This window comes from Cervus elaphus, chromosome 24, assembly GCF_910594005.1.
Source record: "Cervus elaphus chromosome 24, mCerEla1.1, whole genome shotgun sequence".
Lineage (NCBI taxonomy): Eukaryota > Metazoa > Chordata > Mammalia > Artiodactyla > Cervidae > Cervus > Cervus elaphus.
Window position 1 is genome coordinate 24,299,486 of NC_057838.1, and position 22,690 is coordinate 24,322,175.

Here is a 22,690-nt window from a genome sequence, read left to right on the forward strand (position 1 = left end):
CACCTTCACCAGAATTTTTAAATGTTTTGTAGATTTAAGAACCAAAATTGGTTTCTTGTCTTAGTTCCCATTTTTTAAAGATCTGAAAACTACAGGTTGGGGAACTACTACCATTTCCTCTTTTGTGAATTGACACTTCTCTTTTGTCTGCCCAGCAAAAAAATTAAATTGCAAGTGAGCGGGATGGAAAAGTTTTTAAACTGTAATTTGCAAAGAGATGTAAGAGGCACCTTCCCTTCCCCATCCTAAACTGCTCTTTCCACCCCTCCAGGTCTATGAGGCCCTCCTCCAGCGGTATGCTATGCTTGAGCAGAGAATCCTGAGCCAGACCCGGGGGCCTCCAGAGTGAATTCTGCAGGCCCAGGCCCCCTGACCCCACCTGGAGATGTGGCCTTGGACAGCTGGGATCCTCTTCCCTATTCTGGGCAGCTCTGCCCTCCCCACTTCCCCACCTGATTTCTTGCAGTGCTACAGCCCTGCCTAGGACCACCTTAAAGCCCATCTTAGCACATCCTCCTGAGTCCAGATGGGCTGATTGCGTCCCCATGCCGTTGTGCTCAGGGCAGGAAGGCATCTCTCTTTTCCTGTCTTTATCCCAGGAGGCAAGATAACACTGAGCTTGGGATATAGCCAAGAAAAGTTGTGACTTCTCCCCTTTCAGGACCTAAATCAGCCGATTGGGAAAGACAAAGCGAAATAAATAGATTCTTTCCTCTTTATTCACCAGTTTTCAGGATGATAAGTTGATCCCCAAACATGCTCTGAAAGCAGTTAGGTTTTTAGTATCAGTATGATACATTTAACATACTTTGTATGTCTTAATCCATTGCAGTGATGATTCTTCTTTTTGTCTTCTTTATGACAACCATTCTCTCCAACTTTTCTCCTCCTTTCCTTGTGTGCATGTGTGCGCAGTCATGTTCAACTCTGGATGCCATGGACTGTAGCCACCTGGCTCTTCTGTCCATGGGATTTCCCAGGCAAGAATGCTGGAGTGGGTTACCATTTTCTTCCCCACCTGCTTTCCTTATTTATCATTCATTCTTTCTTCTTTACTGAGACTTCTGCCCTGTCTACTCTTCAATTATTGCTGGGCCCCAAATCGCTGTTCCCATTCCTCCTTCCCTCCGATTCTGTCCCCTCTTGTTGGATGATTTCATCTAGCCTTGGACCTCAGCTGCTCCTTAAATACTAGTTACACCCAGCTCGGTGTTTGCAGCCAGAACTCTCTGGAGTTGGTCAGCATTCTCACAGGGGTACTTCAGACGCAACTCATCTTCCCATGCCCTTCCCCAAACCTCCTCCTCCAGACTTCGTGTTTCAGTGAATTGGTACCACCATCTACCCATTCATTCATTCATGAACCCAAACTCAGAACTCAGATATCTGCTTTCCCACCTCAGATCCGTCACCAAGTAACTTTGGTTATTCCTTCAGTAGTCCCTTAAAAGTAGTTCCTTTCTCTCCACCCCTCCCTGTTTTACTTTAGACCCTTTTATTCCTTGCTGAAATTATTGCAAAAGCCTCCATAGAAAGTCCTCTGTGATCTGCCTCCTGCACAATCCTCCAGATTTTTCTGTTGCTACAGGCCTGCACCTAAGTTGAACTTGGGTTAAACCTAACTACTTGCGGTCTCATCCAGAGGACACAAATGCTGCAACAGGTTTGAGACCTAGAGGATCAGAGCAGAGACTGGTGGGAAGTCAAGGGAAGGAGTTTAGAGGTTTAAGTAGGATAAGAGATACCACATCTGAAAAAGATGAAGTCATCTTGAAAGGGAGTGATACCCTTCTAAGCTTGATGGATGAAGGCAAAAAAGGAAGCAAAAAGCTGAAGACCACAGCCCATCAACAGCAGGTCAAAGATTCAGAAGAAAATTAGACAACTCTCCCCCCACCTCACCACCACTTGGACTTACTTATTAAAGAAATTCCATTACTGACCAACAAACAAGAAGTCTCCTACCAAAAAACAGAGAAAGTTGCTCAATCCACTCCTCATTTTACCCCTGCCCCCATAGAGTTGCCCATTATTACAGGGATATCAACATAAACAGAAAAAGGAGCTGATTATTTATACAAATATGAGAAGAAAACAAAGTGAGAATGATAACTTTTAAAGCTAATGAAATACTTCACGTAAAAAGGAACAAAGGATAAATTATAACAACCCTCTAACATGAACTTCAAAAAATTAGAAATAATTGTGGCTATGAAAGAATACCACAGATCAGATATCTAAAAACTCAGAATAAAAATGAAAATGTGAACAACAGATAACGTGAAAAGAGAATGGACCAAACTTGGGAAAGAATTTGAACAGAAAGATAAAATCACCCTAGATGATGAAGACTAAATTACAACATATCCAAATGAAAATAAGAATGACCACAAGTACTATAAATCATATAGAAGATAAGAATGAAAAAAGCTAAGGCAGCAAAAACAGCATGAAGAGCTGGAAAGGCCCAGAAAGAAAATGACAGACAAAGTCTCTGAAAAGATCAGGTTGGCATCAAAAAGCAAGGTAGCAGTGGAGCAAATGTTCAAGAAACTCAGAGAAAAGTTATGAACCGAGTGTTTTGTGTCTAGTTAAACTGCCCTTTACGTATCAAGGATTTTTTTTTTTTTTAAGTTTTAATCATGCAAGAGCTGAGGAAATATTGTACTCAACTCCTCGGTATTCTACTAAAACAAGCCTCATCCGACTAGGAGATGATTGGGGAGACTTCAGCAAAAGGATTGCTAGTGAGCACTGAATCGTTTTAGATCTAAGACCAAAGTGAAAGTGGGGATTAGGGTGGAAGAAGAGTATCAAATGGTACATGTTTCGACAAGGTAGAAGTAACAACTAAATTAAAAAAAAGAAGAGGACAGTATAAAGAGCTGTCATGAGAATTCCCTAGTAGTCCAGTGGCTAAGACTCTGTTCTCCCAATGCAGAAGGCCTGGGTTTGATCCGTTGTCAGGGAACTAAATCCCACTAAGACCTGGTGTAACCAAAGAAGTAAATAAATAGATAAATGTTTAAAATATATATATATATATAAAACCTCAAAGAGCTCTGTTGCAAAGGCAAAATGTACTCCTGGGGCAAAGGGAAAACATAAAGCCAAATTTCAGAGTGTCCAATGAAGTGATTGAGGGAATGCCCTGATGGTACAGTGGTTAGGACTCAGCATTTTCACTGTCTCTGTTCGATCCCTGGTAGGGGAAATGAGATCTTGCAAGTTGTACCGCGGAGCAAAAAAAAAATAAAAGTGTTCAAGATCTAGGTGTAAAATACTTATAAAACTTATAGAAATGTGTTAAAAAGAAAAATTAATGGACAGAAAAAAGATTGATAATGAAATCTATAGGATATAATTAAAACAGTGACAGGTGAAGTATAGCTTTATAATACTGTAACATTGATAAAAATAAAACAGTTAAATGAATTAAAAATATAGGAAAAAATAAAATGTCAATTCTACCCAATTAAAAAAAAAGACACTTTCTTTTTTGTTTGTTTGTTTTTTAATGGAAAGATAAATGCTTTACAGAATTGTGTTGGTTTCTGCCAAACATCAACATGAATCAGCCATAGGTACACATATGTCCCCTGACACTGTATTTCTTTTATCTCCTGAAAGTCCATTTCTGAAGTATTTCATTCTCTCTTCATGATGTTCCTGTTTCCAAATGTCTTTCAGCATGTTTAAAATAGCTTTTTAAAAATTCCTTGACTGATAGTAACATCATTTCTGCCATTTCTGTCTGTTTCTAATGACTGATTTTCCTCCTGATGGGTTACATTTTCCTGCTTCTTCTCATATTCAGTTATTTTAAAAATTAAATGTTGGGCATTGGAAATTCTTTTATGGTACAGTGCCAGATGTGTTGAATTCTTTTAAAAAGGTGTTGACCTGTTGTCTGGTAGGTATTTAAGTTACTTATAGACCAGCTTGATCACGGCAAGGCTTGGCAGTGTGCCTTGACTCCAGGGCTAGTTCATCTCCACTGCCCTTGGAGTGACCCTCTGAGTCTTTACTCCCAGTGTCCTGGGTGTTGAGTAAGGACTTGTCCACTTTGACCAGTTAGAAATAAAAAGTGTTCTGTGCCAGTCTTGGAGCTATTCAGCTTGCTTGCTTCCCTCATGGAGTTTGATTCTAAGTATGTGAAACCCTGAATTCAGCAAAAGCCCCAAGGAGACTTGTCTGCAGACCTCCAGCTTTCTCAGTGCCGTGCCCTCCTCTCTCTACTCTGCTCCTTCAGTTTTCTCATCTCCAACCTCTGTCTGCGATCCCAACTCTGCAAGGTGGCCAGGTTCTGCTTGTTTTACACTCTTGCTGCACTGTGGACTGGAATGTGTCTCCAGGCAGAAAGCGGGGGCAATCATAAGCCTCACTTCAACTATTTCTCTTTTCACAGAGTTTCAAGATGGTGCAAAATCCAAAGATAGTTGACTCCTATCTTTTGTCCAGTTTCCTTGTCATGGCTCCGAAGGGCAATTAACTGTTCCAGCTACTGCATGGTGACTGGAAGTAAAACATCTTATCCAGCACTTCCAGAGGTTTCTCCACCTTGTGGGAGCCTGACCTAAAAAGGAGGCTTGGCCTGTCAGTTTTAAGAGTTCACAAGGATGGACCATTCTAGTTTTTTTCTATTCTTACCAGTCTCTTTGATTCACTCACTGTTGAATTGAAGGAAAAAACCCCTCCTAGTTTCACCAACTGTTCTTGTTACTGAATCAGTGCTTTCCAGTGACTATCTCTTAGCTATTTCGGGATTCTGTATTTCCCAGGTGCCTCTTCCACCCCATTCCTCAGCTTCCCCTTGCACAGACTAGTCCATGAAGCTTTTTTTGCAGTTGGTAGTTGTCTCGACTCATTTGTATTTTGGTGTTTTGGGGGAAACCTTGTCACCTGGTTTTATTGTAAATGTACATGGATTTTCTGTTCTTTTTTTTTTTTCTTCTTCCATGTAGTTACTCTGTGAGAATTTTGGAAGATTCAAAAGCTATGCAGCCACCAACCTAGCCTCCATCTTCTCAGAATCTGGTAGAAGTTTTAACAGCTTGAATGTACTTTACCAGGCTCTTGTCCCCCTCTCTCTGCAATAGTAGAAGCATGTATCAAAGTGTAGCCTCCACCAGCCTGTGTCACTAAGTTACTATAATGAGTATAGCTTGCTTCCGGACCCCCAGCAGACTTACAGTATGAGAGAAATAAATTTTGTTGTTTTGAGCCACTGGGGTTTGGGGATTTTCCATTAGCACAGCATAATCTAATCTGTTGTAAGAGCTATGGAGAGTTACCTTTTTACCTAATTACCATCTAAGCCAACTGATTTAGTTGACCTCAAGGTAACCACCACTAAGTTAAGACAGGGTGGGAAGAACTGTGGGGACAAGAAAGAAAACAGTTTTGAAATATCTGGGAAATAACTTTTGAAGTTGATGGCACATGGGACAGGTTGGAAGTAAATGGATACGTTTGGGGAGAATTGTATTGCCAAAAAAGCCATGCACCCATCCAATTAACATACCCCCTGAAATTGTTTAATGTACTGGTAATTTAATGTACCTAAATTACCCACTAATATATATTCATGTATGTTTCCCATAGTTCTCATAATTACCCGCTATGGTATATCTCTATAATCAGGGCCTTTCATGAGCTGAAACAGGCTGGGGCTACTTCTGTATGTTTAAGTAAAAAGGTCTCTAAATAAAATGACAAAAATTGTGCTTCCTTTAAGAGTTTATCTTGCCAGTTAAATATACTTAAGCTTCACATTAGAACGCGTTATAACTATACAGATACCAAGTAGTATAACACTATAGTCTTCTGTCATTAACTTGATATGGAAGGATGCCATGCTCAGCTGTTTCTTCCTGATCCCTTGGTTTCCCACTTGATCACTGAGGAAGGAAGAAAATGGGAAGAGTGGTTCGAACACACAGAATTCCTGAATGGCAGAATTCCCTGCCATAAATTTTAGAGTGGACATTTGCTGGGTTTTTGCCTTTCAACTTCCCATCATCTCATGCCTGATATTTCAGATACTCATCATCACCTTCCCATCATCTCATACCTGATATTTCAGATACCCAGCATCACCTTCCCAAACAGCCTGTGAGCACATGAGCAAATGGTGGTCGAGACAGAGGCTAATCCTATGAGCCTAACAACATGGATTTCAGCTCTGCAAGAGAATCATGGGAACTCCCCATGCCAGTGGGGAGTTCAGCTCCAGCCTTGCCAGGGGGGAGTTTCCGGTGGGGGGCTCTAAGGCAGAAACCACCTTAATGTGTCTTGGGAACAGAGAGTAGGTCAGTGTGTCTGGCTGATGATGGTGAGATGGTGGAGGAAGTAGGGCTGTTCATATACCAATTTGTTAGCCATCATAATAGGAAGCCATGGGAGGATTTGAAGCAAGGGAGAAATGTGAAGTGAGTCCCATTTTGAAAAGATCATTTCAACTGCTATCCAGAACATATAGCCAGGCAAGAATGAAAGAAGGTGACAAGACATGATTTTAGCTCACTGCTCTTGCAGTGGTCCACAAATTAAGATACTGGGTGGTGATAGTCTATTTGGAAGAGAAGTGGATTGATGGTGGATGTGTTTCTGAAACTAGATTGTTGATGGACTGAATATGGGAGGAATCAAGAATTACATAAAATTTCAACTTGAACTATTGGCTGGTTATGCCATTGATTCAGACATGTACAACTGGAGGAGTAGATTTATTGGGGAATGAGGACCTCTGCTTTAGTTAGGGCAAGTACTAGATACCTGATAGGCTGCCCAATAGAGATGTCAGGCAGGCATTTGGTTATATGAATTTGAAGTTCCCAGAGATGCCAGGGTGGAAGATGCAAATGTGTTGGCTGTTTGGACCACCCTGAGCCTTTATTGTGATACCCTACCTGGTGTGGAGTAGCAGAGAAGCAGCAACCAGTCTAATTGTTGGCACGCGGATTATGGTCGCTACCTTCTAGTAGCAAGGAAGTGACAGTTGCTTTTCTTGTCATGTGTCCATCAGTATAGCATCCTATAATCTGTAAGTGACTCCAAAGTGTGGTCCCTGAGGTGTTCCTAGTACTGTGGAAACTAGGGGTGGTGGACCCTCATTTCAACTTCATTGATACACTTTCTACAAAGTGGACTTTTACGTAAGATTTCGTTTGAATGAGGTTTCTGCTATTTAAAAAATGTAGAGCATGGAAGGAATCTAGCCTACTCACATTTTCCCCTTATTTATTTAGCCTCCTCGCTTTCTGTAAAAGGAAACTGAGGCTCAGAAAAGTAAAACAACTCAGACTTCCAGGCTCCACCTCGAGCCTGGCTCCTCTTGTCCTGCTCCAAGAAAGGCTGTGGCAAATCAGGAGCAACCAGAGGACCATTTCTGTAACGAAGGATTCCGCCCCGCATCCCTGAGATGTGAGCGGGCTTTCCCTCTTTAGCTGGGAGCCTCATCTGCTGCTGCTGCTAAGTCGCTTCAGTCGCGTCCGACTCTTTGCGACCCTATGGACAGCAGCCCACCAGGCTCCTCTGTCCCTGGGGTTCTCTAGGCAAGAATAGTGGAGTGGATTACCATTTCCTTCTCCATCATGACCCTCCCAAGCCCTGATTGTAGTAAGGATGGTGGAAACCAACCCAGAAAACAAGGGGCTCTCAAGAAGGCATCTGGGGAGTGAAGAGGGTAGCAGAGACACCCGCTGGACAAGCTCAACTACGGGAACAATTGAGAACAGTTTTGAAGGTGCATATTAAAGCGGGGGTGGGGTGGGTTGGGTTGGGGTGAGGGTGGGCGGGCGGAGGCTAGGTGGGTACAGTGCTGAGAGACCATTCAGGGTTAAGGGTAGAGAGGCAAGTTGCTAGAGGCCCTTTTCCATCTGCTGCTGCTCTGCGGGGGCGGGGCTCCCACTCTCCCTCCCCGGGATGTGTCCAATTTCAAGATCCCCAGCTGTGCCTTTGTGTGTGTTTGGGGTTGGGTTGCAGACGTAACAGACCACTTGTCATTTTAGGGAAATCAGCCTTTTTTTCTGCATATTAGTTCGCCTATCAATACAGACACGTCTCCTGTGGTTCACTGTGACCCCCATCTCAGGTGGGGAGACGGAGGCGCAGAGCGGAATCCAGGCCAGAGTCCGGGGTGACCCAGCCTCTCCGCGGTGGCAAAGCAGCATGCATTCGGGAGCGTGGGCTCTAGAGTGCAAAGCAGGAATCACGGTGCCGCGGCCACGAGGTCCCGGGGTCCCGGGGCTAAGTGGTCCAGGACCCAATCCTGCCAGCTCGCCCTGCCACGCCCTCGGGTCGTGCAGTTTGCACAAGCCTTCCGGACCACGCCGGCCGGGGGGCGGGGCCTTCGTTTGTTGTTTATCTGGGGCCCCGCCCCCGAGGGGGGCGCGGACCACGCGGCCGGAGGGCCCGCCTCCCCTCCCCCTCCCCGCCCAGCTCGCCCGCCTCTTTGTATCCAACATCCGGGTTTCCCCGCTGGCTCGGCTCCGCGGCCGCGGCTCAGGAGCCATTTTGGACTCGGTTCAGCTCCCCTCCCCCCCACCCCTCCCCCCGTTCATGGCCCCTCCGGACTCGGCCCCTGTGCCCGGGGCCCGGGCCCAGCCCCGCCGCGCGATGCCTGAGTCGGGCGCGCCCCGGCCCGCGCCCCGCCGCCGCCCCCCGGCCCCCGCGTCGTCCCGGAGCCCGGGCCGAAGCCTGCGCCGCCCGCAGCGGCCCTGAGCCCGGCCCCGCCGTCCGGCCCTTGGAGCCTGCACGCTGCCGGGGACGAAGGCGCAGGAATCGCGCGGGGAACGAGGCCGAAGGAAGGAGCGGGAACGAGAGCGCAGCCGCCGCCGGGCCCTGCGCGCCCCGGGAGCGCCGCGCGGCCCTGCCCGCGGGCTCCGGGTGTCCGCGGGGCGGCGCCGCGGAACATGACGGCGCCCTGGGCGGCCCTCGCCCTCCTCTGGGGATCTCTGTGCGCCGGTAAGAACGGGGCGCGGCGTGGGGGGCGCAGAAAGGGCACGGGGCGGCTTCGGGCGCCGCGCGGTGTTTACCAACAAAGGGCGGGCCCGCGGCCTCCTTGCCGCGCCACCTGCACCCAGCTTGCACCTCCCGGGGCGGGGACAGGGGGCGCGCAGGGCGCCCCGCTCGCTGATCTTGGTGGGGGGATGATCTTGCCTGTGCGGCGGCCTGCGGGGCTCGCGTTCGCGGAGGCGACCCCAGGGTCGGGGTTCAGGCTATATGGGCGCGTGGAACCCAGAGATAGTGAGATGAAAATCGGAGCATGGGGAATGTGGCCAAGGGGGGCGGGCAGATCTTATACGGACGTAGCGGGATTGTAGGTGCAGCCTCGGCTGGGGGCAGGATTGCGCGACCCTCAGAGCCACTTAGGTGTAGCGGAGCGAAGCGGGCCGCTTCACACAGCCCAGAGGAGTCTCTTGCACTCCACCCCACCACGTCTGCGTGGTGTTCCCCGGGAGGCGCGCCGTTGGCGCCAGCTCCCACCTGCGCCCGCTCTCCCTGCGGCGCCCCGGTACGCGAGGTGCGGTCACCCTGAGGAGCTGCTTTGTTTTGGGGCACCTGGAAGGAGAAGTGGGGCGAGAAGAAAAACCAACAGGTCTCTGTTCGTCCTGACCTCTGGGAAAGCACGTGGCGGGGGTGGGTGACCCTGCTAGCGTTCGGCTTGCGTGCTGGCGGCTGAGGGTGGGTGGGTGCGGGTGTATACACGCGGAGTTGCGCTGGGAGATCGCTTTTCCCCCTGGCCGGCGCACAGATTTTCCTCTTTTAGCGGTACTGGGACGCGCCCTACTCTAGTGTGCGCGCGCGGACAGGCTCCGCACTCGGCTTCGGATGACTCTGGGCAGCCCTGGGAAGCCGCGCGTCAAAGCTTCGGGGAGAAGCTCGGGACGGTCTCTTAGGCTGGTGCGCGGCAGCCGGGGAGCTGGTCCTGCGCGTCTTTGTTCCCAGCCCCCATTACACATGCAGCGCGGGTCCCCTGCCGCCCGCGGTGGCTGCAGCTTAGAGTCTGGGAAACCCGCGAAGGGCGGGGCCGGGAGTGCAGGGGCGGGGCTGGGATCCCCAGGCTGCTGCGGGGGTGGGGATCCCGGATCTCCTTATCCCCACTCCCACTCTACCGGCCTCCTTTCGGGTGTATCGTGTCTTAGCCGTCTGCACCGAAGGCAAGTAAGTTCTCCTTGTGGGGCTTGGAGCTGCGTAACTTGAATGCAGCGACTGGAAGACAGAGACCCCTTATTGGTGGATGCATGCGTGCTCAGTCATGTCCGACTCTGCGACCCGTGAACTGTAGCCCGCCAAGCTCCTCTGTGTCCATGGGATTGTCCAGGCAAGAATACTGGAGTGGGTTGCCATTTCCTCCTCCAGGGGATCTTCCCAACCTAGGGAGCCAACCTGGATCTCTTGCATTGGCAGGCGCATTCTTTACCACTAGCCACTGGGAAGCGCCCCCTTATTGGTACTTAGGCACAATATGGAAGGGGGTCATGGATCTTTTGGAGTCATTTCATGTGTCACAGAAGCAAAGTGTCGGTGGTGTTGAACCTGTTCCCTTGTCTGCCTTTGAAGTTTTGCTTTGAGATGCTTTACTCCCAAGTGAGATCTCTGAAGTGAAGAAAGACATTGGCCTCTAGAGGGAAGGGCTGCAGCTAGCCTACTTACTAGGCAAACAGCGGCTCATGTGGCTGTCTCTGGATCCCTCCTGGAGGTTCTGGGCTCTTCCAAGACCAGGCCTTCAGAGGTGGCCTCTTCCCTAATTAACTCTTCTGTCCTGACCAGGCTCAGGTCCCCACCTGATTAGGTGAGGCAGGATGGGATTGGGTCCCTGGGATTTCCATCCTCTTCCCTGGTTGAGCAGTGCTTGTACGTGTGTGCTTAGTCGCTCAGTCATATCCGACTCTTTGTGATCCCATGGACTGTAGCCTGCCAAGCTCCTCTGTCCATGGGGATTCTCTAAGCAAGAATACTAGAGTGGGTTGCCATGCCCTCCTCCAGGGGATCTTCCCAACCCAGGGATCGAACCCAGGTCTCCCTCATTGCAGATGGATTCTTTACTGTAGGAAGGTGGGAGTCACTGTGTGTTTCTTATGGTCACATCAGCTAGTCCTCTGGTGGCCACTGCCTGACCTGTGAGGAACTATGGGAGGAGCCTCCACAGACCAGGGTGGGGGCTGAGCTGGTCCTCCTGTTCCTCCATCCTCCTGGATATGCTGCCTTCAAACCCTGGGCTTGCTGTTTAGAAGTACCCTCACCCCCTTGTAGAAGGAAGATCTAGGACAGCACTGTCAAACAGAGATGCAGAGGGAACCACACGGAAGACTTTAAACTTTTCTGGTAGTTTTGAAAAAGAAACAGGTGTGTCTTAGCCTCCTCAGGCCGCTATAAGAAAATACCACAGACTGTGTGACTTACCTCTTTTCTCACAGTCTGGAGGCTGGAAGTCTGAGGTCAGTATGCCAGCATGGTCAGGTTTTGGGGAGGGCTGTCTTGCTGGCTTACAGATGGCTGTATTCTCACTGCATCCTCACATGGCCTTACCTGGTGCTTCTGGTGGGCGCTGTTTGTTTTTTTTTCCCCTCTTCCACTAATCCCATCAAGGGGTTTTGCAAAGACACACACATCACATGCCCATCACATTGGGCATTAGAGTTTCAAGTAAGAATTTTGAGGGGACACGTTCAGCCCATAACAAGGGCAAATTAATGGTATATTTTATTTAACCTAATGTATACGCTGAAGCTGAAACTCCAATACTTTGACCACCTCATGCGAAGAGTTGTCTCACTGGAAAAGACCCTGATGCTGGGAGGGATTGGGGGCAGGAGGAGAAGGGGACGACAGAGGATGAGATGGCTGGATGGCATCACCGACTCGATGGACATGAGTTTGAGTAAACTCCGGGAGTTGGTGATGGACAGGGAGGCCTGGCGTGCTGCGATTCATGGGGTCGCAAAGAGTTGGACACGACTGAGCGGCTGAACTGAACTGAACTGAATGTATATAACACAGTCATTTCAACTTGTAGTCAGTATTAAAACAGACATTTTACATTCTTTACTGTCGTCAAAATCCACAGCATGTTTTATACTTACAGAATGTCTCAGTTCAGACTTTGTACATTTTAGATGCTCAGCAGCCTCATTTGGCTAGTGGCTACCATATTAGACGATGCAGGCCTATTCGAAAAGGCAGAATGGATGCTGCGGTCATGGTACACAGTGTTTGATATAAGATCAGTGTTAGTGAGTTTTGCAAGTCTTCTGTGATCCGTGCCTGGCCAAGTGTCCTTTGGAAACAAGTCATTTGGCTCTTTCCTTGCAGCGGGTATCCCAGACACACATCTGTGTTTCCCCCGAGAACTCCTGACCTCTGTCTGTGTACTTGGGCTTTAGATCAGGGCCTGTGGCTTGGAGAGGATGCTGAGTGAAATGTCAGGGGCCCCTGGCTGGGGCGGAGGACCAGATTCCTGTCTGTCCCGTCAGAAAGTGCAAGCCCTGACTGCCCCATGCTGTCCTTGTGGGCAACTACTCTCCCACCCAGAGATGCGCTCCATTTCCTCGGGGGGACGTGTGTATGCAGTGAGTGCAGTGACTCTCAGGCCCAGTGTGGTGGTAGCTCTCAAGGACAGACCAGAGAGTCACGGGCCACCATACCCTTCCCCGGGGAAGCATGTCCGTGGCCTTGTATCTGCTAAGCACTCCAGGCTCTGCCCTCGCTGGCTGGCCGGGCTGCCCCTTGGGGAGGAGCGGGCACTCTCCTCAGCCCTTAGAGACGCTTCCAAGGTAGATGATGTGAGACACTCACCCAGCCTCCCAGGCTGTCCACCTGGGTGAAAACACAGGAGAGAGAACCTGATGGCCACCCACTACTCTGCAGGGTCTTCCTGGGCATCCCGATTCGCCCGGATAGCACCTGGACTTCTGGCACTTCGGCGAGGAACTTCTTTTCCAGGGAGCCGAGTGAAGCGTGCCCATGGTACACGCTGAGGATCTGATGAGTGCGTGTGAGAGTGAGTGCATACTTAGTGCACACTCACTGTTTGCACCGATGTCAGGTAACTGGCCCCCTGGATGGGGTTTTGTGAAGGCAGGACTCCCAGCCTGCCCTGCCCATTGTTTCGGGGCAGCTTTGTTCTGAGGGACAGCCTGCTGTCCTTGGCGGATATGCTGCACCCGGCGGGTCCCACCTACCTGTTGTAGCCACTGCGCGAGACTTCTTCACTTCTGCCTCTTGTGACCCTGCCCACTGTTCACAACCAGCCCCGGTCTCCTCCCCGCACCCCCCCACCCCACCCTTTTCCTTCAGGAAGCCCTCCCTGATTGCCTGTGCCTTCAGCCTCCCACCTGGGAACTTAAGGTAGTGCCAATGAGGACCAGAGTACCCTAGATCTACTTGTAAATACTGGCCTTTTACCAGGGACTGGGGAACCTAGGTAGGCGGTAACTGAGCCAGATCCTTCTTTTGAAAATGACCCTGGACAGACAGCCCTCGGGCAGGGTCCTGGCTGGCTAGACCTCATTCTTAGAGCAGAGTTTCTCAACCTTGACACTGTTGACAGTTTGGATCCCGTGATTCTTTGGTGTTTGTATAGGTGGGAAGGGGGGTGTCTTGTTCATTGTAGGGTGGTTTGCAGTATCCCTTGGCTTCTACCCTCAAAATGCAAATAGCGCTGGTAATCTGGAAAGCCAAAAATGCTTGGCCTGGAGAGGGCATAAATCACCTGATTGAGAACCTGATCTAGAATGTTCCAGATTTTAAAGGGACAGAGAGTTGTGGCAGATGGGGTTAATGGCTAATACCACCCCCCTTCCTCCCTCCCCCCAGCGGCGCGCACACACACTCACACTCACACTCTCCTCATAAGATTCAGGGCGGCAGGTTGGGTTCTAAAAGTCTGGGAGATTCCTGCTTCCGCGTCAGGGTTTGGTTCAAATTTGTGGTTCAGGAGTGCCGCTGGCCACCGTGGAGAGAATCCTGGCGTCCTTGAGTTTTCCCAGAAGTGGTTCAGGTTTCAGGGAGGCGGCGATTGCGGGTGGCCGGACCGCCTGCCCGCCGCCCCCGCCCACCTCTGAGTGCAGCGCCAGGTTCGCATCTCGCCTCGCCCGCCGGCCGGGGCCTCTGCGCCGCTCCGTGTCCGCGCGTGCACCTGGCAGCCGACGCGGGCCCAGCGGAGCACCGGGCATGCCCTCCCCCGCGAGCCCTGCGAGCGGGCCGGCCGCCGAGCACCCTGGGGAGCCGCCGCCGCCCTGGGCCTGGGGCTCCGAGGCCGTGGACACCGGGGCGGGGGCGCCGCCTCTCCCCAAAGGTATGGGGCGTCTAAGCAGCTCCACCCGGGCCTGGGGAGGTGTGGTGGGCAGCGCGGCTGGAGGCCGGAGACCAGATGGGCGCCGGCACCACGGCCCCGACCCGGGGGTTGATCTCTTCCGGCGCCTGTTGGCTGTTCTTGGCAGACTGGCAGCTCCCTGTTCCTCCTCCACTCCTCCCCCAGTGTACTCGCGGCCCGAGTCAGGAGCCTTCTGCGGGGGGGGGGGGATCGCCTCTCTGATCTTGAGATCAGCAAAATACACCTTGCTGAACTGAGTACGATTACAGAGTGGGAGGAAGCAGTCCCCAAAGCTTCAGTTTCCAGTTCTCCCTGTCGCTGCTGTGTGGTGTGTGAAGTGCTTAAAGGTTTTTATTTTGTTTGTATTTATTTGTTTATTTTGTTGGTGTTGAGACTTTCTGCTTCCGTCTTTTGGGGTCTTCCCAAAGGGGACTTTGTTGCCATCTCAGGATTCTTTATCTTTTTTCTCTTCCCTTCCATTCTGTCACCTGTTCTTTGCTCCAGAACAGACACCTCCCCCTTGTTGGGCCTTTCTCCACCAAACTGTGGCCTGCCATCCCAACCCCAGAGGCACCTGGTCTTTGCGGTCCTGCCCCTGGATGCCTCGGCTATCGGGTGGGGATGGGGGAGAGGAGAGGCCCCTGGCCTTTTCTGAGTCTGACGGTGAAATTTCTCAGTGCTCTCTCTGTCTGAGACTGTGGTAGGTGCTGGAAGCCGACTGCTAACGCAGGCTGATTGTTCGGGAGTTCCTCGGGCCTCCCCGGCCCGCGATCAGTCTTGGCTTTCTGCGTTTGGACAGCTCAGTGCCTTGCCCTGGTTCTCCCTGTCTAGCTGTGTGCATACATGTGCCTTTTTCAAACTCTCGCAGGGACTGGCAGCCCTAAGGGAGTGTTTTCAGTCACCGCACGTGATCGCTGGGAGTGGGTGTGGGAAAGGAAGGTTGCTGCCCCAGTGGGCGGATGTGAGTCCTCCTCCTCCCGGGGTGGGGGCGATGACTTCTAGGGGTCTGGCCTGCCACTCACTGGGATGACTGCTCTCTGGCCGGTTTCTGGGGTGGAGTTGAGGCATTTTGTGAGGTGAGTGCATATTCTTGTTTGCAAACGTTCCTCTGCCGACTATTTCAGTTCCACTCTGACAACCAAGGAGGCTAAAATTAGTTCTGGGGAAGGAAAAGGAAGGCTGCTTGGAAACCCAAGCACTTGGCTGGAGGACGGAGGAGGCTGCTTCCTGGGGCTGGTGGCCCAGCGTTTCGGGGAAGATGTGACCAGACCAGCTGTTGTCTGTCCATCCGAGGAGAGGGAGGGGCCCCTGCTTGCCTCCTAGGGAAGCACCAATGAAAATGGGAGGCTGACTTGGAAGCTGCTGCTCCTGAGTGTTGATGCCAGGATGTTTTCTCCTCCTGGCTGGTATAGTGGAGCACAGTGTTTGCAGGTATGAGGACAATGCCTTTTAACGTCCAGTATCACTGACAACCCTCCTTCCCCCTTTCCCCTCATTGACTCAGAAAGCACTCGTGAGTTCTCAGAGTCTTGGACTGGCAACCCTGGGTTAAGAAACCATTACTGTATTCTGTTTGAGAATTACCCTCCTGGCCAAGTTTGACATTCCCTTCAGGGCCTCACAGGCCAGGCAGACCAGAGCCTCCCTTGGAACCGCTGACTTGGGTGGGAGTGAGTGCGTGCCTGCCTGCTGCCAGAGAGTCACGTCTGACTCTCTGTGACCCTCCGGACTGGAACCTGCCAGCTCTTCCGTGCATGGAATTCTCCAGGCAGGAATATTGAGTGGGTTGCCGTGCCCTCTTCCAGGGGGTCTCCTGACCCAGGGATTGAACTCAGGTCTCTTACGTCTCCTGCCTTGGCAGACAGTTCTATACCACTGGAGGGTAGGGGTTAGAGGAGAGCCGTAGGTGCTCTGAGGGCAGAAGGGAATCAGGGTTCATGCGCTCTGGAGCTTAGCAAATAGAGGGGCAGAGCACTCGGGTGAGCTCTGGTTTCCCTTCCCGCCTGGCTGGTGCCTCCTGTGCAGCCCCCGCCCCGACCTGAGAGTGAGTCCTGCAGGGCTCCGTGGGGAAGGCGAGCCGGCCCAGTGCGGTCCTGCCTCCCCTCCCGGAAAAGCCCCTCCCAAACCTCCACTCATCCTCGGGTCCCCTGGTGGGCCACCTGGGGTGTAGTTGATAGTAATAGTCACTTTGGCTGTAATCTCTTGGCCCATTTAAAATTTTTGTTAATTTTTAGTTTTATAAGTAACACATATGGATTCAGTTGCAGAAATTTAGATATTACATGGGAAACCATGGTCCCTCTTGCCAACTTTGTCTGCCCTCTGAATCCTTCTCCAGAAATGAGCCTTCTCAGGTTGGTGGAGTTGGACCTGTATATCTATAGAAGTATCAGACTTAGAGAAAGACAGAAAGCTGTTTTTTTTTTCTTTTTAACCTAAAATGGTATTACTCTTTTTCAAACATTTAACTGAAGTATAAATTATGTATAGGATAGTGTAATTATCATAAGTGACAACTTGAGGAATTTTCACAAACTGAATATGCTGAGGTCATCAGCCGCCAGATGGAGATGCTTGCCCCTTCCCCACCGAGCCCTTTCTCCATTCCAGTCTTGACCCCTAAATCCTGGAGGGTAACCACTGCCCTTTTTTAATAGCATATGTTCGTTTGGCCTGTCATTGTGCTTTGAAGTGAAGGGAAAATCGCTCAGTCGTGTACAACTCTTTGCCACCCCATGGACTATATACAGTCCATGGAATTCTCCCGGCCAGAATACTGGAGTGGGTAGCCTTTCCCTTCTCCAGGGGATCTTCCCCACCAAAGGATCGAACCCAGGTCTCCCTCATTGTGGACGTATTCTTATCAGCTGAGCCACAAGGGAAGCTGTTTTTGTGCTTTAAACGGATGTAATCTTGCAGGGTGAGCTGTTTTGTGTCCCCATCTTTTGCTCACCGTGGTTCGTAACTTGCATCCACATTGTCACATGTCATGGTTTTGGTGGTATTTTTTTTTTTTTTCCCACCACACGGTGTGCAGGATCTTAGTTCTCCTGGCCAGGGATTGAATCTGTGTCCCCTGCAGTCTTAACCACTGGACCACCAGGGGAGTCCCTGTTATGGCTTCTTAAGCTCAGAGACTTGTTCTGGCAGTCTTTTTCAGTGTATATGGATCTACCTCAGTCTTTTTAATAGTGTGAAGTTTCAGAGTTCGGAGATAAGCTGCGTTTTGTCTGGTCTCCTGTTGATGGACTTTCTGATTGCTTGCAGTTTATGCAGGTTGTTTGCTAAGGGTTGATGACAAGAAGAGAGAGTTCGGAGTCCCAGGGCATGTATGTTGTGAATTTTAATACAGATACTGAGAAACGATTACACGTGGTTATACTGTGTGGTGGTGGTGTGTATGTGTGTTTGTGTCCCTGTGTAATGGTAGGTTACAGAGCTTGGAAATTGCCCACCTCATGACGGGTGCCCGGACAGGAAGGATGCCCACTTCCTCTGACCTGATGTCTGAGGAGATCCAGAGAGGCCGCTCCCCACGTCTGAGTTACTGTGCCGACAGGGGGGTGGCAGTGGACTAACCAGGAGACGGTCCGGGTTTGGGGTGGATGTGCACGTGTGTGTGTGTGTGTGTGCGCTCATCAGTCAGGCTGCATGCTGCCTCCACCCCCAGAGAGACAGAGGCTCTCGCTGAAGGTTGTGGGGGGCAGGCTCTCCTGGTGCACCCCATGCGTTTGACAAGCTCTGGGCGTGGCAGGATCCTGGTGTCACATGTGGAGATAATGGAGGTAGGTCGGATGGGAGAAGCTTGTAGAAGAATGGTTCTGGGGTCTGGTGAGAGGCTTTTCGCAGCAGAAGGGGCTGCGGTGAGCTTCAGCTCCTGGATGAGTGTGTTCCTTGTTGTCTTGCTCCCTCTTCTGCCCTGACTGAAGAATTCAAGAGGGCAGGTTGAGACGGCGTGTTCTCCAGAGCCCCTGCTTTCCCAGTTCCTTGCTCACCATGCGCTCGTTCTCTCGCTGCAGTTTCCCTGGGATTCCTTGTGTGAGCCCACTTGTCAGGCCCAGTTTGTGGAGCTGGGTGGCAGTGGGTTAAGGGTACGGTTTCTAGCGTGAGTGGCGTCCCAGCCAGCTTTTCCATATTGCACAGGTGATGGGCGCTGTCTGGGTCGTAATCTGCTTAGGCTGCTGTACCACAGAATGCCACCGACTCGGGGGCTTCTGTAACAGAAATTAATTTTCACAGCTCTGGAGGCTTGAAGTGAAAGACCAAGGTTTTGTCAGGATTGGTTCCTGGTGAGCCCTGGCTCCTTGGCATACAGAGCGCTACCTTCTTGCTTGTCCTCACACAGCCTTCTCTCTGGGTGTGTCTCTTCCTCCTCTTATAAGGACAGCAGTCCTATTAGAGCCCCACCCATGTGGCCTTGACTGACCTTAATTACCTCTTCAGAGACCTTATTTCCTAGTATAGTCATCTTGCCGGTTATGAATTTGAGGGCAAGGAGATGCAGTTCAATTCACAAGAGTCTAAGATAATGAAGTTGGTTGAAAGGGGATTGTTTTCCCTTGACTTACCCTTTGGAAGGGAAGTTAACTTTCTTCAGGACTCTGCTTTGGGGTCAGTGTTCTTGATGAACACTTCTATGGGCAGTCTTATTCACACTGGTGATCTCAGTTGCTGTGAATGTTTGGAGGTGTCCCCTTGAGGTATTATATATAGTCCTGAAAATATATTTAAAAACTGGGTCAAAGTAGATATGGAGGTTCCCCTCTTTTGATGATCAGGATCAACCCTCTTTCTGAAGGCACCTGGACAAGATGAACAAACAGAAAATGCCTCCGGTTGAAAGCTTTGCACAGCTAAGAAGATAGGGAATACCCACCGGCCAGGATCTGTGTGTCAGCAGAGGCCCTGGGTGGTGACTGTTACATCTGAGTCTGTTTTCAGTTCCACATGGGCAACTGAGAGGCCGAGCCTTGCACTTGACAGCCTTGTGGGGTGAGGAAGACAAGAATTGGAATTTTAAACTGAGGGTGAGTATAGTGAGTCCTTCTTTTTGGCTTGGGATTCCAAGAGTTGAGGGGGGAGCCAAAAGAAGACAAACTCTAAAGTGGGATGAAGATGTTAGGTGGTAGAAATCTTGTTGCTTCTCAGCTTTCTCTGCAGCCAGTTTAGGAGTCTCTGTGGCCATTGGCCAGTCGTGTATTTGCTTTCCAGCTTCAGAAATTTACTTCTGTGGTTCTTTGCTGTTCCTTTTGTCTTTATGGGTTTATGCCTTAAAACCCTTTTCTTTGCTGTGGTTTTAGTGGGATTACAGGAGGGAGCAAAAATAACATTTGTGTATAATCCTTGACCTTTTATCTACAAGCTGTCTTGCCAGTGTCCTTCAGGAATGATGGACTCTGGAGAAAGGCAAGTGTTTTGGAGAATGGTCCTGGACCCTTGTTTTTTTTTTTAATTGCTTATTTTAGTTTTGGCTGGGCTGCGTCTCCGTTGCTGCTCGGGCTTTTCTCTAGCTGCGGAGTGCAGGGGCTGCTCTCCAGTTGAGCTGCTCGGGCTTCTCACTGTGGTGGCTTCTCCTGTGGAGCAGGGGCTCCAGAGTGCACCGGCTACAGTAGTTGTGGCTTCCAGGCTCCAGAGCACAGGCTGAGTGGTTGTGTTGCACCAGCTTACTTGCTCCGTGGCATGTGAGGTGTTTCCTGATCAGGGACTGAACCCTTGTCTCCTGCATTGGCAGGTGGATTCTTTACCACTGAGCCACCAGGGAAACCACCCCCCCCCCCACCCCACCTTGTTCTCTGGGTGGTGTTAGGGAATCGTTTACAAAGTCGAAGTTGAATGTGACTCGAGGTGACCTAGCTTCATTTCTTGTTCTGCTGGCACTAGTAGTAAAGAGCCTGCCTGTCAGTGCAGGGAACGTAAGAGATTTGGGTTCCATCTCTGGGTGGGGAAGATCCCGTGGAGGAGGGCATGGCAGCACACTCCAGTGTTCTTGCCTGGAGAATTTTGTGGACAGAGGAGCCTGGCAGGCTCGACTGAAGCGACTCAGCTTGCAGGCTGGTAGAGCTCCTCTTGTCACCCTTGAAAATTGCTCCTGAACTTCCATTTCTGGCGATAATAGTGAACAGAACAGCCAAAAAACCTCATTACACAAGACACATGGAAGTCCTGGATAATGTATAGCGAATATCCTTTTAAAATGTATGTGCATAATTGCATGTATAAAAAAAGGGAGAAGCAAGAGTGGGCTGGAAACTAGAGCTGTACCCTTTCACTGGCTAAAGCTGCTTTTTCCTGAGGGACTTTGCCTCTCTCCATATTTTAAAGATGTGGGTTTAGTAGCAGAGTGTGAGGCACAGGAGATAAGATGTGGAACTGAGACTGAGGCTCTCACATGATAAGACTTCTGCAGGGTTATTCATTCAGTGAAAGTATGGGCCAGAGGGAACATTCTTTTGCTGATAAAGGGAATAGATAAATTGTTGATTTCTGGGGAGGTGGGTAGTTTCACTTGAGAATTTGTAACCATAGATCTGTGTGCTTCCATGAGCTTGGAGTTGAAGTTTATACCATCTGTGTTTCCTGGGAACCTGAAGTTGAATAATTACAGTGATTCCAGATTGGTAATGTCCTAGAGAATTTGGCAGAAGCAAAAATATAAATTATTTCTGGAAGTTTGCCCCCTCAAACTTGGCTTCACTTTTTATTCCCACAGAAAAGGCCGCCACTGAACATAAGTTCTGTATCCAAAAACAGATTCCAAAATTCCAAAACACACAGGGAAACAAGATTCCATGAGTGAAATCATCAAAAGTAACAAGTGGGATAAATAGATGTTCAGGAAGTTAAGTTATGGAGTTTATATAAGCTAGAGATTTGGAAGTATGACAAGGAATGGAAGTATCAAAATTGACCAAGAAGTTTTTTTTTTTTTTTAAGGAGAACTTGTCGAAATAAAAAAATAGATTAATTGAATTTATAAATTAATTAGAACTGAATAGCAAATTAGATCCAGCTAAAGAGAGAATTAATTAATTGGAAGTTGGATCTGTGGAATTATCTATAATGGTGTTTAGACACAGATTTGAAAAATATGAAAGCAGAGTTAAGAGACTGATCTGATGGTCTGATGCTTGTAATAGGAATGTCAGAACATAGAACAGGGAGATATAAATAGATGCGGGAGAAGTGGAAACAGTGACAGATTTTATTTTCTTGGGCTCCAAAATCACTACAGACGGTGATTGCAGCCACAAAATTAAAAGACTCTTGCTTGTTGGAAGAAAAACTGTGACATACCTTGACAGCATATTAAAAAGCAGAGACATCACTTTGCTGACAAAGGTCCATATAGTCTAAGCTGTGGTGTTTCAGTACTCATGGATGTGAGAGTTGGACCATAAAGAACGCTGAGCGCTGAAGAATTGATGCTTTCAAACTGTGGTGTTGGAGAACATTCTTAAGAGTCCCTTGGACAGCAAGGAGATTCAACCAGTCCATCCTAAAGGAAATCAACCCTAAATATTCACTGGAAGGACTGATGTTGAAGCTCCAATACTTTGGCCACCTGATAGGAAGAGCCAACTCTTTGGAAAAGACCCTGATGCTGGGAATGATTGAGGGCAGGAGGAAAAGGGGGCAACAGAGGATGAGCTGGTTGGATGGCATCACTGACTCAGTGGACATGCGTTTGAGCAAACTCTGGGAGATAGAGAAGGACGGGGAAGCCTTGTGTGCTGCAGTTCATGGGGTCACAGAGTTGGGCACGACTTAGCGGCTGAGCAACAACAGCAAAGAATTTTTCAGAGTCAATGAAAGATGTGAAGCATCAGATTAAAAGCCATTCTGCTGAGCAGTATGGCAGCTCACTGCAGTATTCTTGCCTGGAGAATCTCACAGACAGAGGAGCCTGGCAGGCTGCAGTCCATGGGGATACAACTGAAGCGACTTAGCACATAACTGCATAAGCCCATGCCTCTGAGCAGTACAAATAAATTTAAACGTATGGCTCTTTAGTGAAATTGCAAGAAGCAGATCTAAGAAAGCAACCAGAGGGAAAAGACAGAATATCTACAAAGTTAAACACAGTGGAATAATACCTTCAAGATGGTGAGAGAAAATAACTCAACCTAAGTTTGTGTTCTTCTAAACTGTCAGTTAGGAAAAAGAACAAAATGACATTTTCGGAGAGATAAACCAAGGCTTCTTTATCCAAAGATCTGTACTGAAGGAAGGTGTTCTGTGGGAAGGACAGTGGTCCTGGAAGGACGAGTGGAGTTCCAGAATGAATGGGCGTGCAGACAGACAGAGGAATGTATGGACTGAGAAGGAGATGCTGGCTGTGTAAAACCCAAATATCATCTGCTTTGGGAGGCA

General features: G+C 49.5%; 2 protein-coding genes across 10 annotated transcripts in view; both read left to right on the forward strand.

Annotated features, from left to right (window-relative positions):
• The window catches only part of XYLB (xylulokinase), a 44,324-nt gene extending 38,594 nt beyond the window's left edge, over nt 1–5,730 (forward strand). For all 6 annotated transcript variants that reach the window (XM_043885585.1, XM_043885588.1, XM_043885589.1 and 3 more), the window contains one exon: nt 272–5,730. In XM_043885585.1, coding sequence (XP_043741520.1) covers nt 272–349 — 78 coding nt within the window. In that variant the 3' untranslated portion in view covers nt 350–5,730. The remainder of the gene's footprint in view (nt 1–271) is intronic.
• Nucleotides 5,731–8,582: 2,852 nt separating this feature from the next.
• ACVR2B (activin A receptor type 2B) overlaps nt 8,583–22,690 on the forward strand; it is a 35,328-nt gene continuing 21,220 nt past the window's right edge. The window contains exon 1 of one of the 4 annotated variants that reach the window (XM_043885602.1): nt 8,583–8,967. In XM_043885602.1, coding sequence (XP_043741537.1) covers nt 8,916–8,967 — 52 coding nt within the window. In that variant the 5' untranslated portion in view covers nt 8,583–8,915. Of the gene's footprint in view, nt 8,968–9,137; nt 9,250–13,027; nt 13,052–13,338; nt 14,303–22,690 lie in introns of those variants that run through there. The other 3 variants (XM_043885600.1, XM_043885601.1, XM_043885599.1) reach the window with 3 other exon arrangements.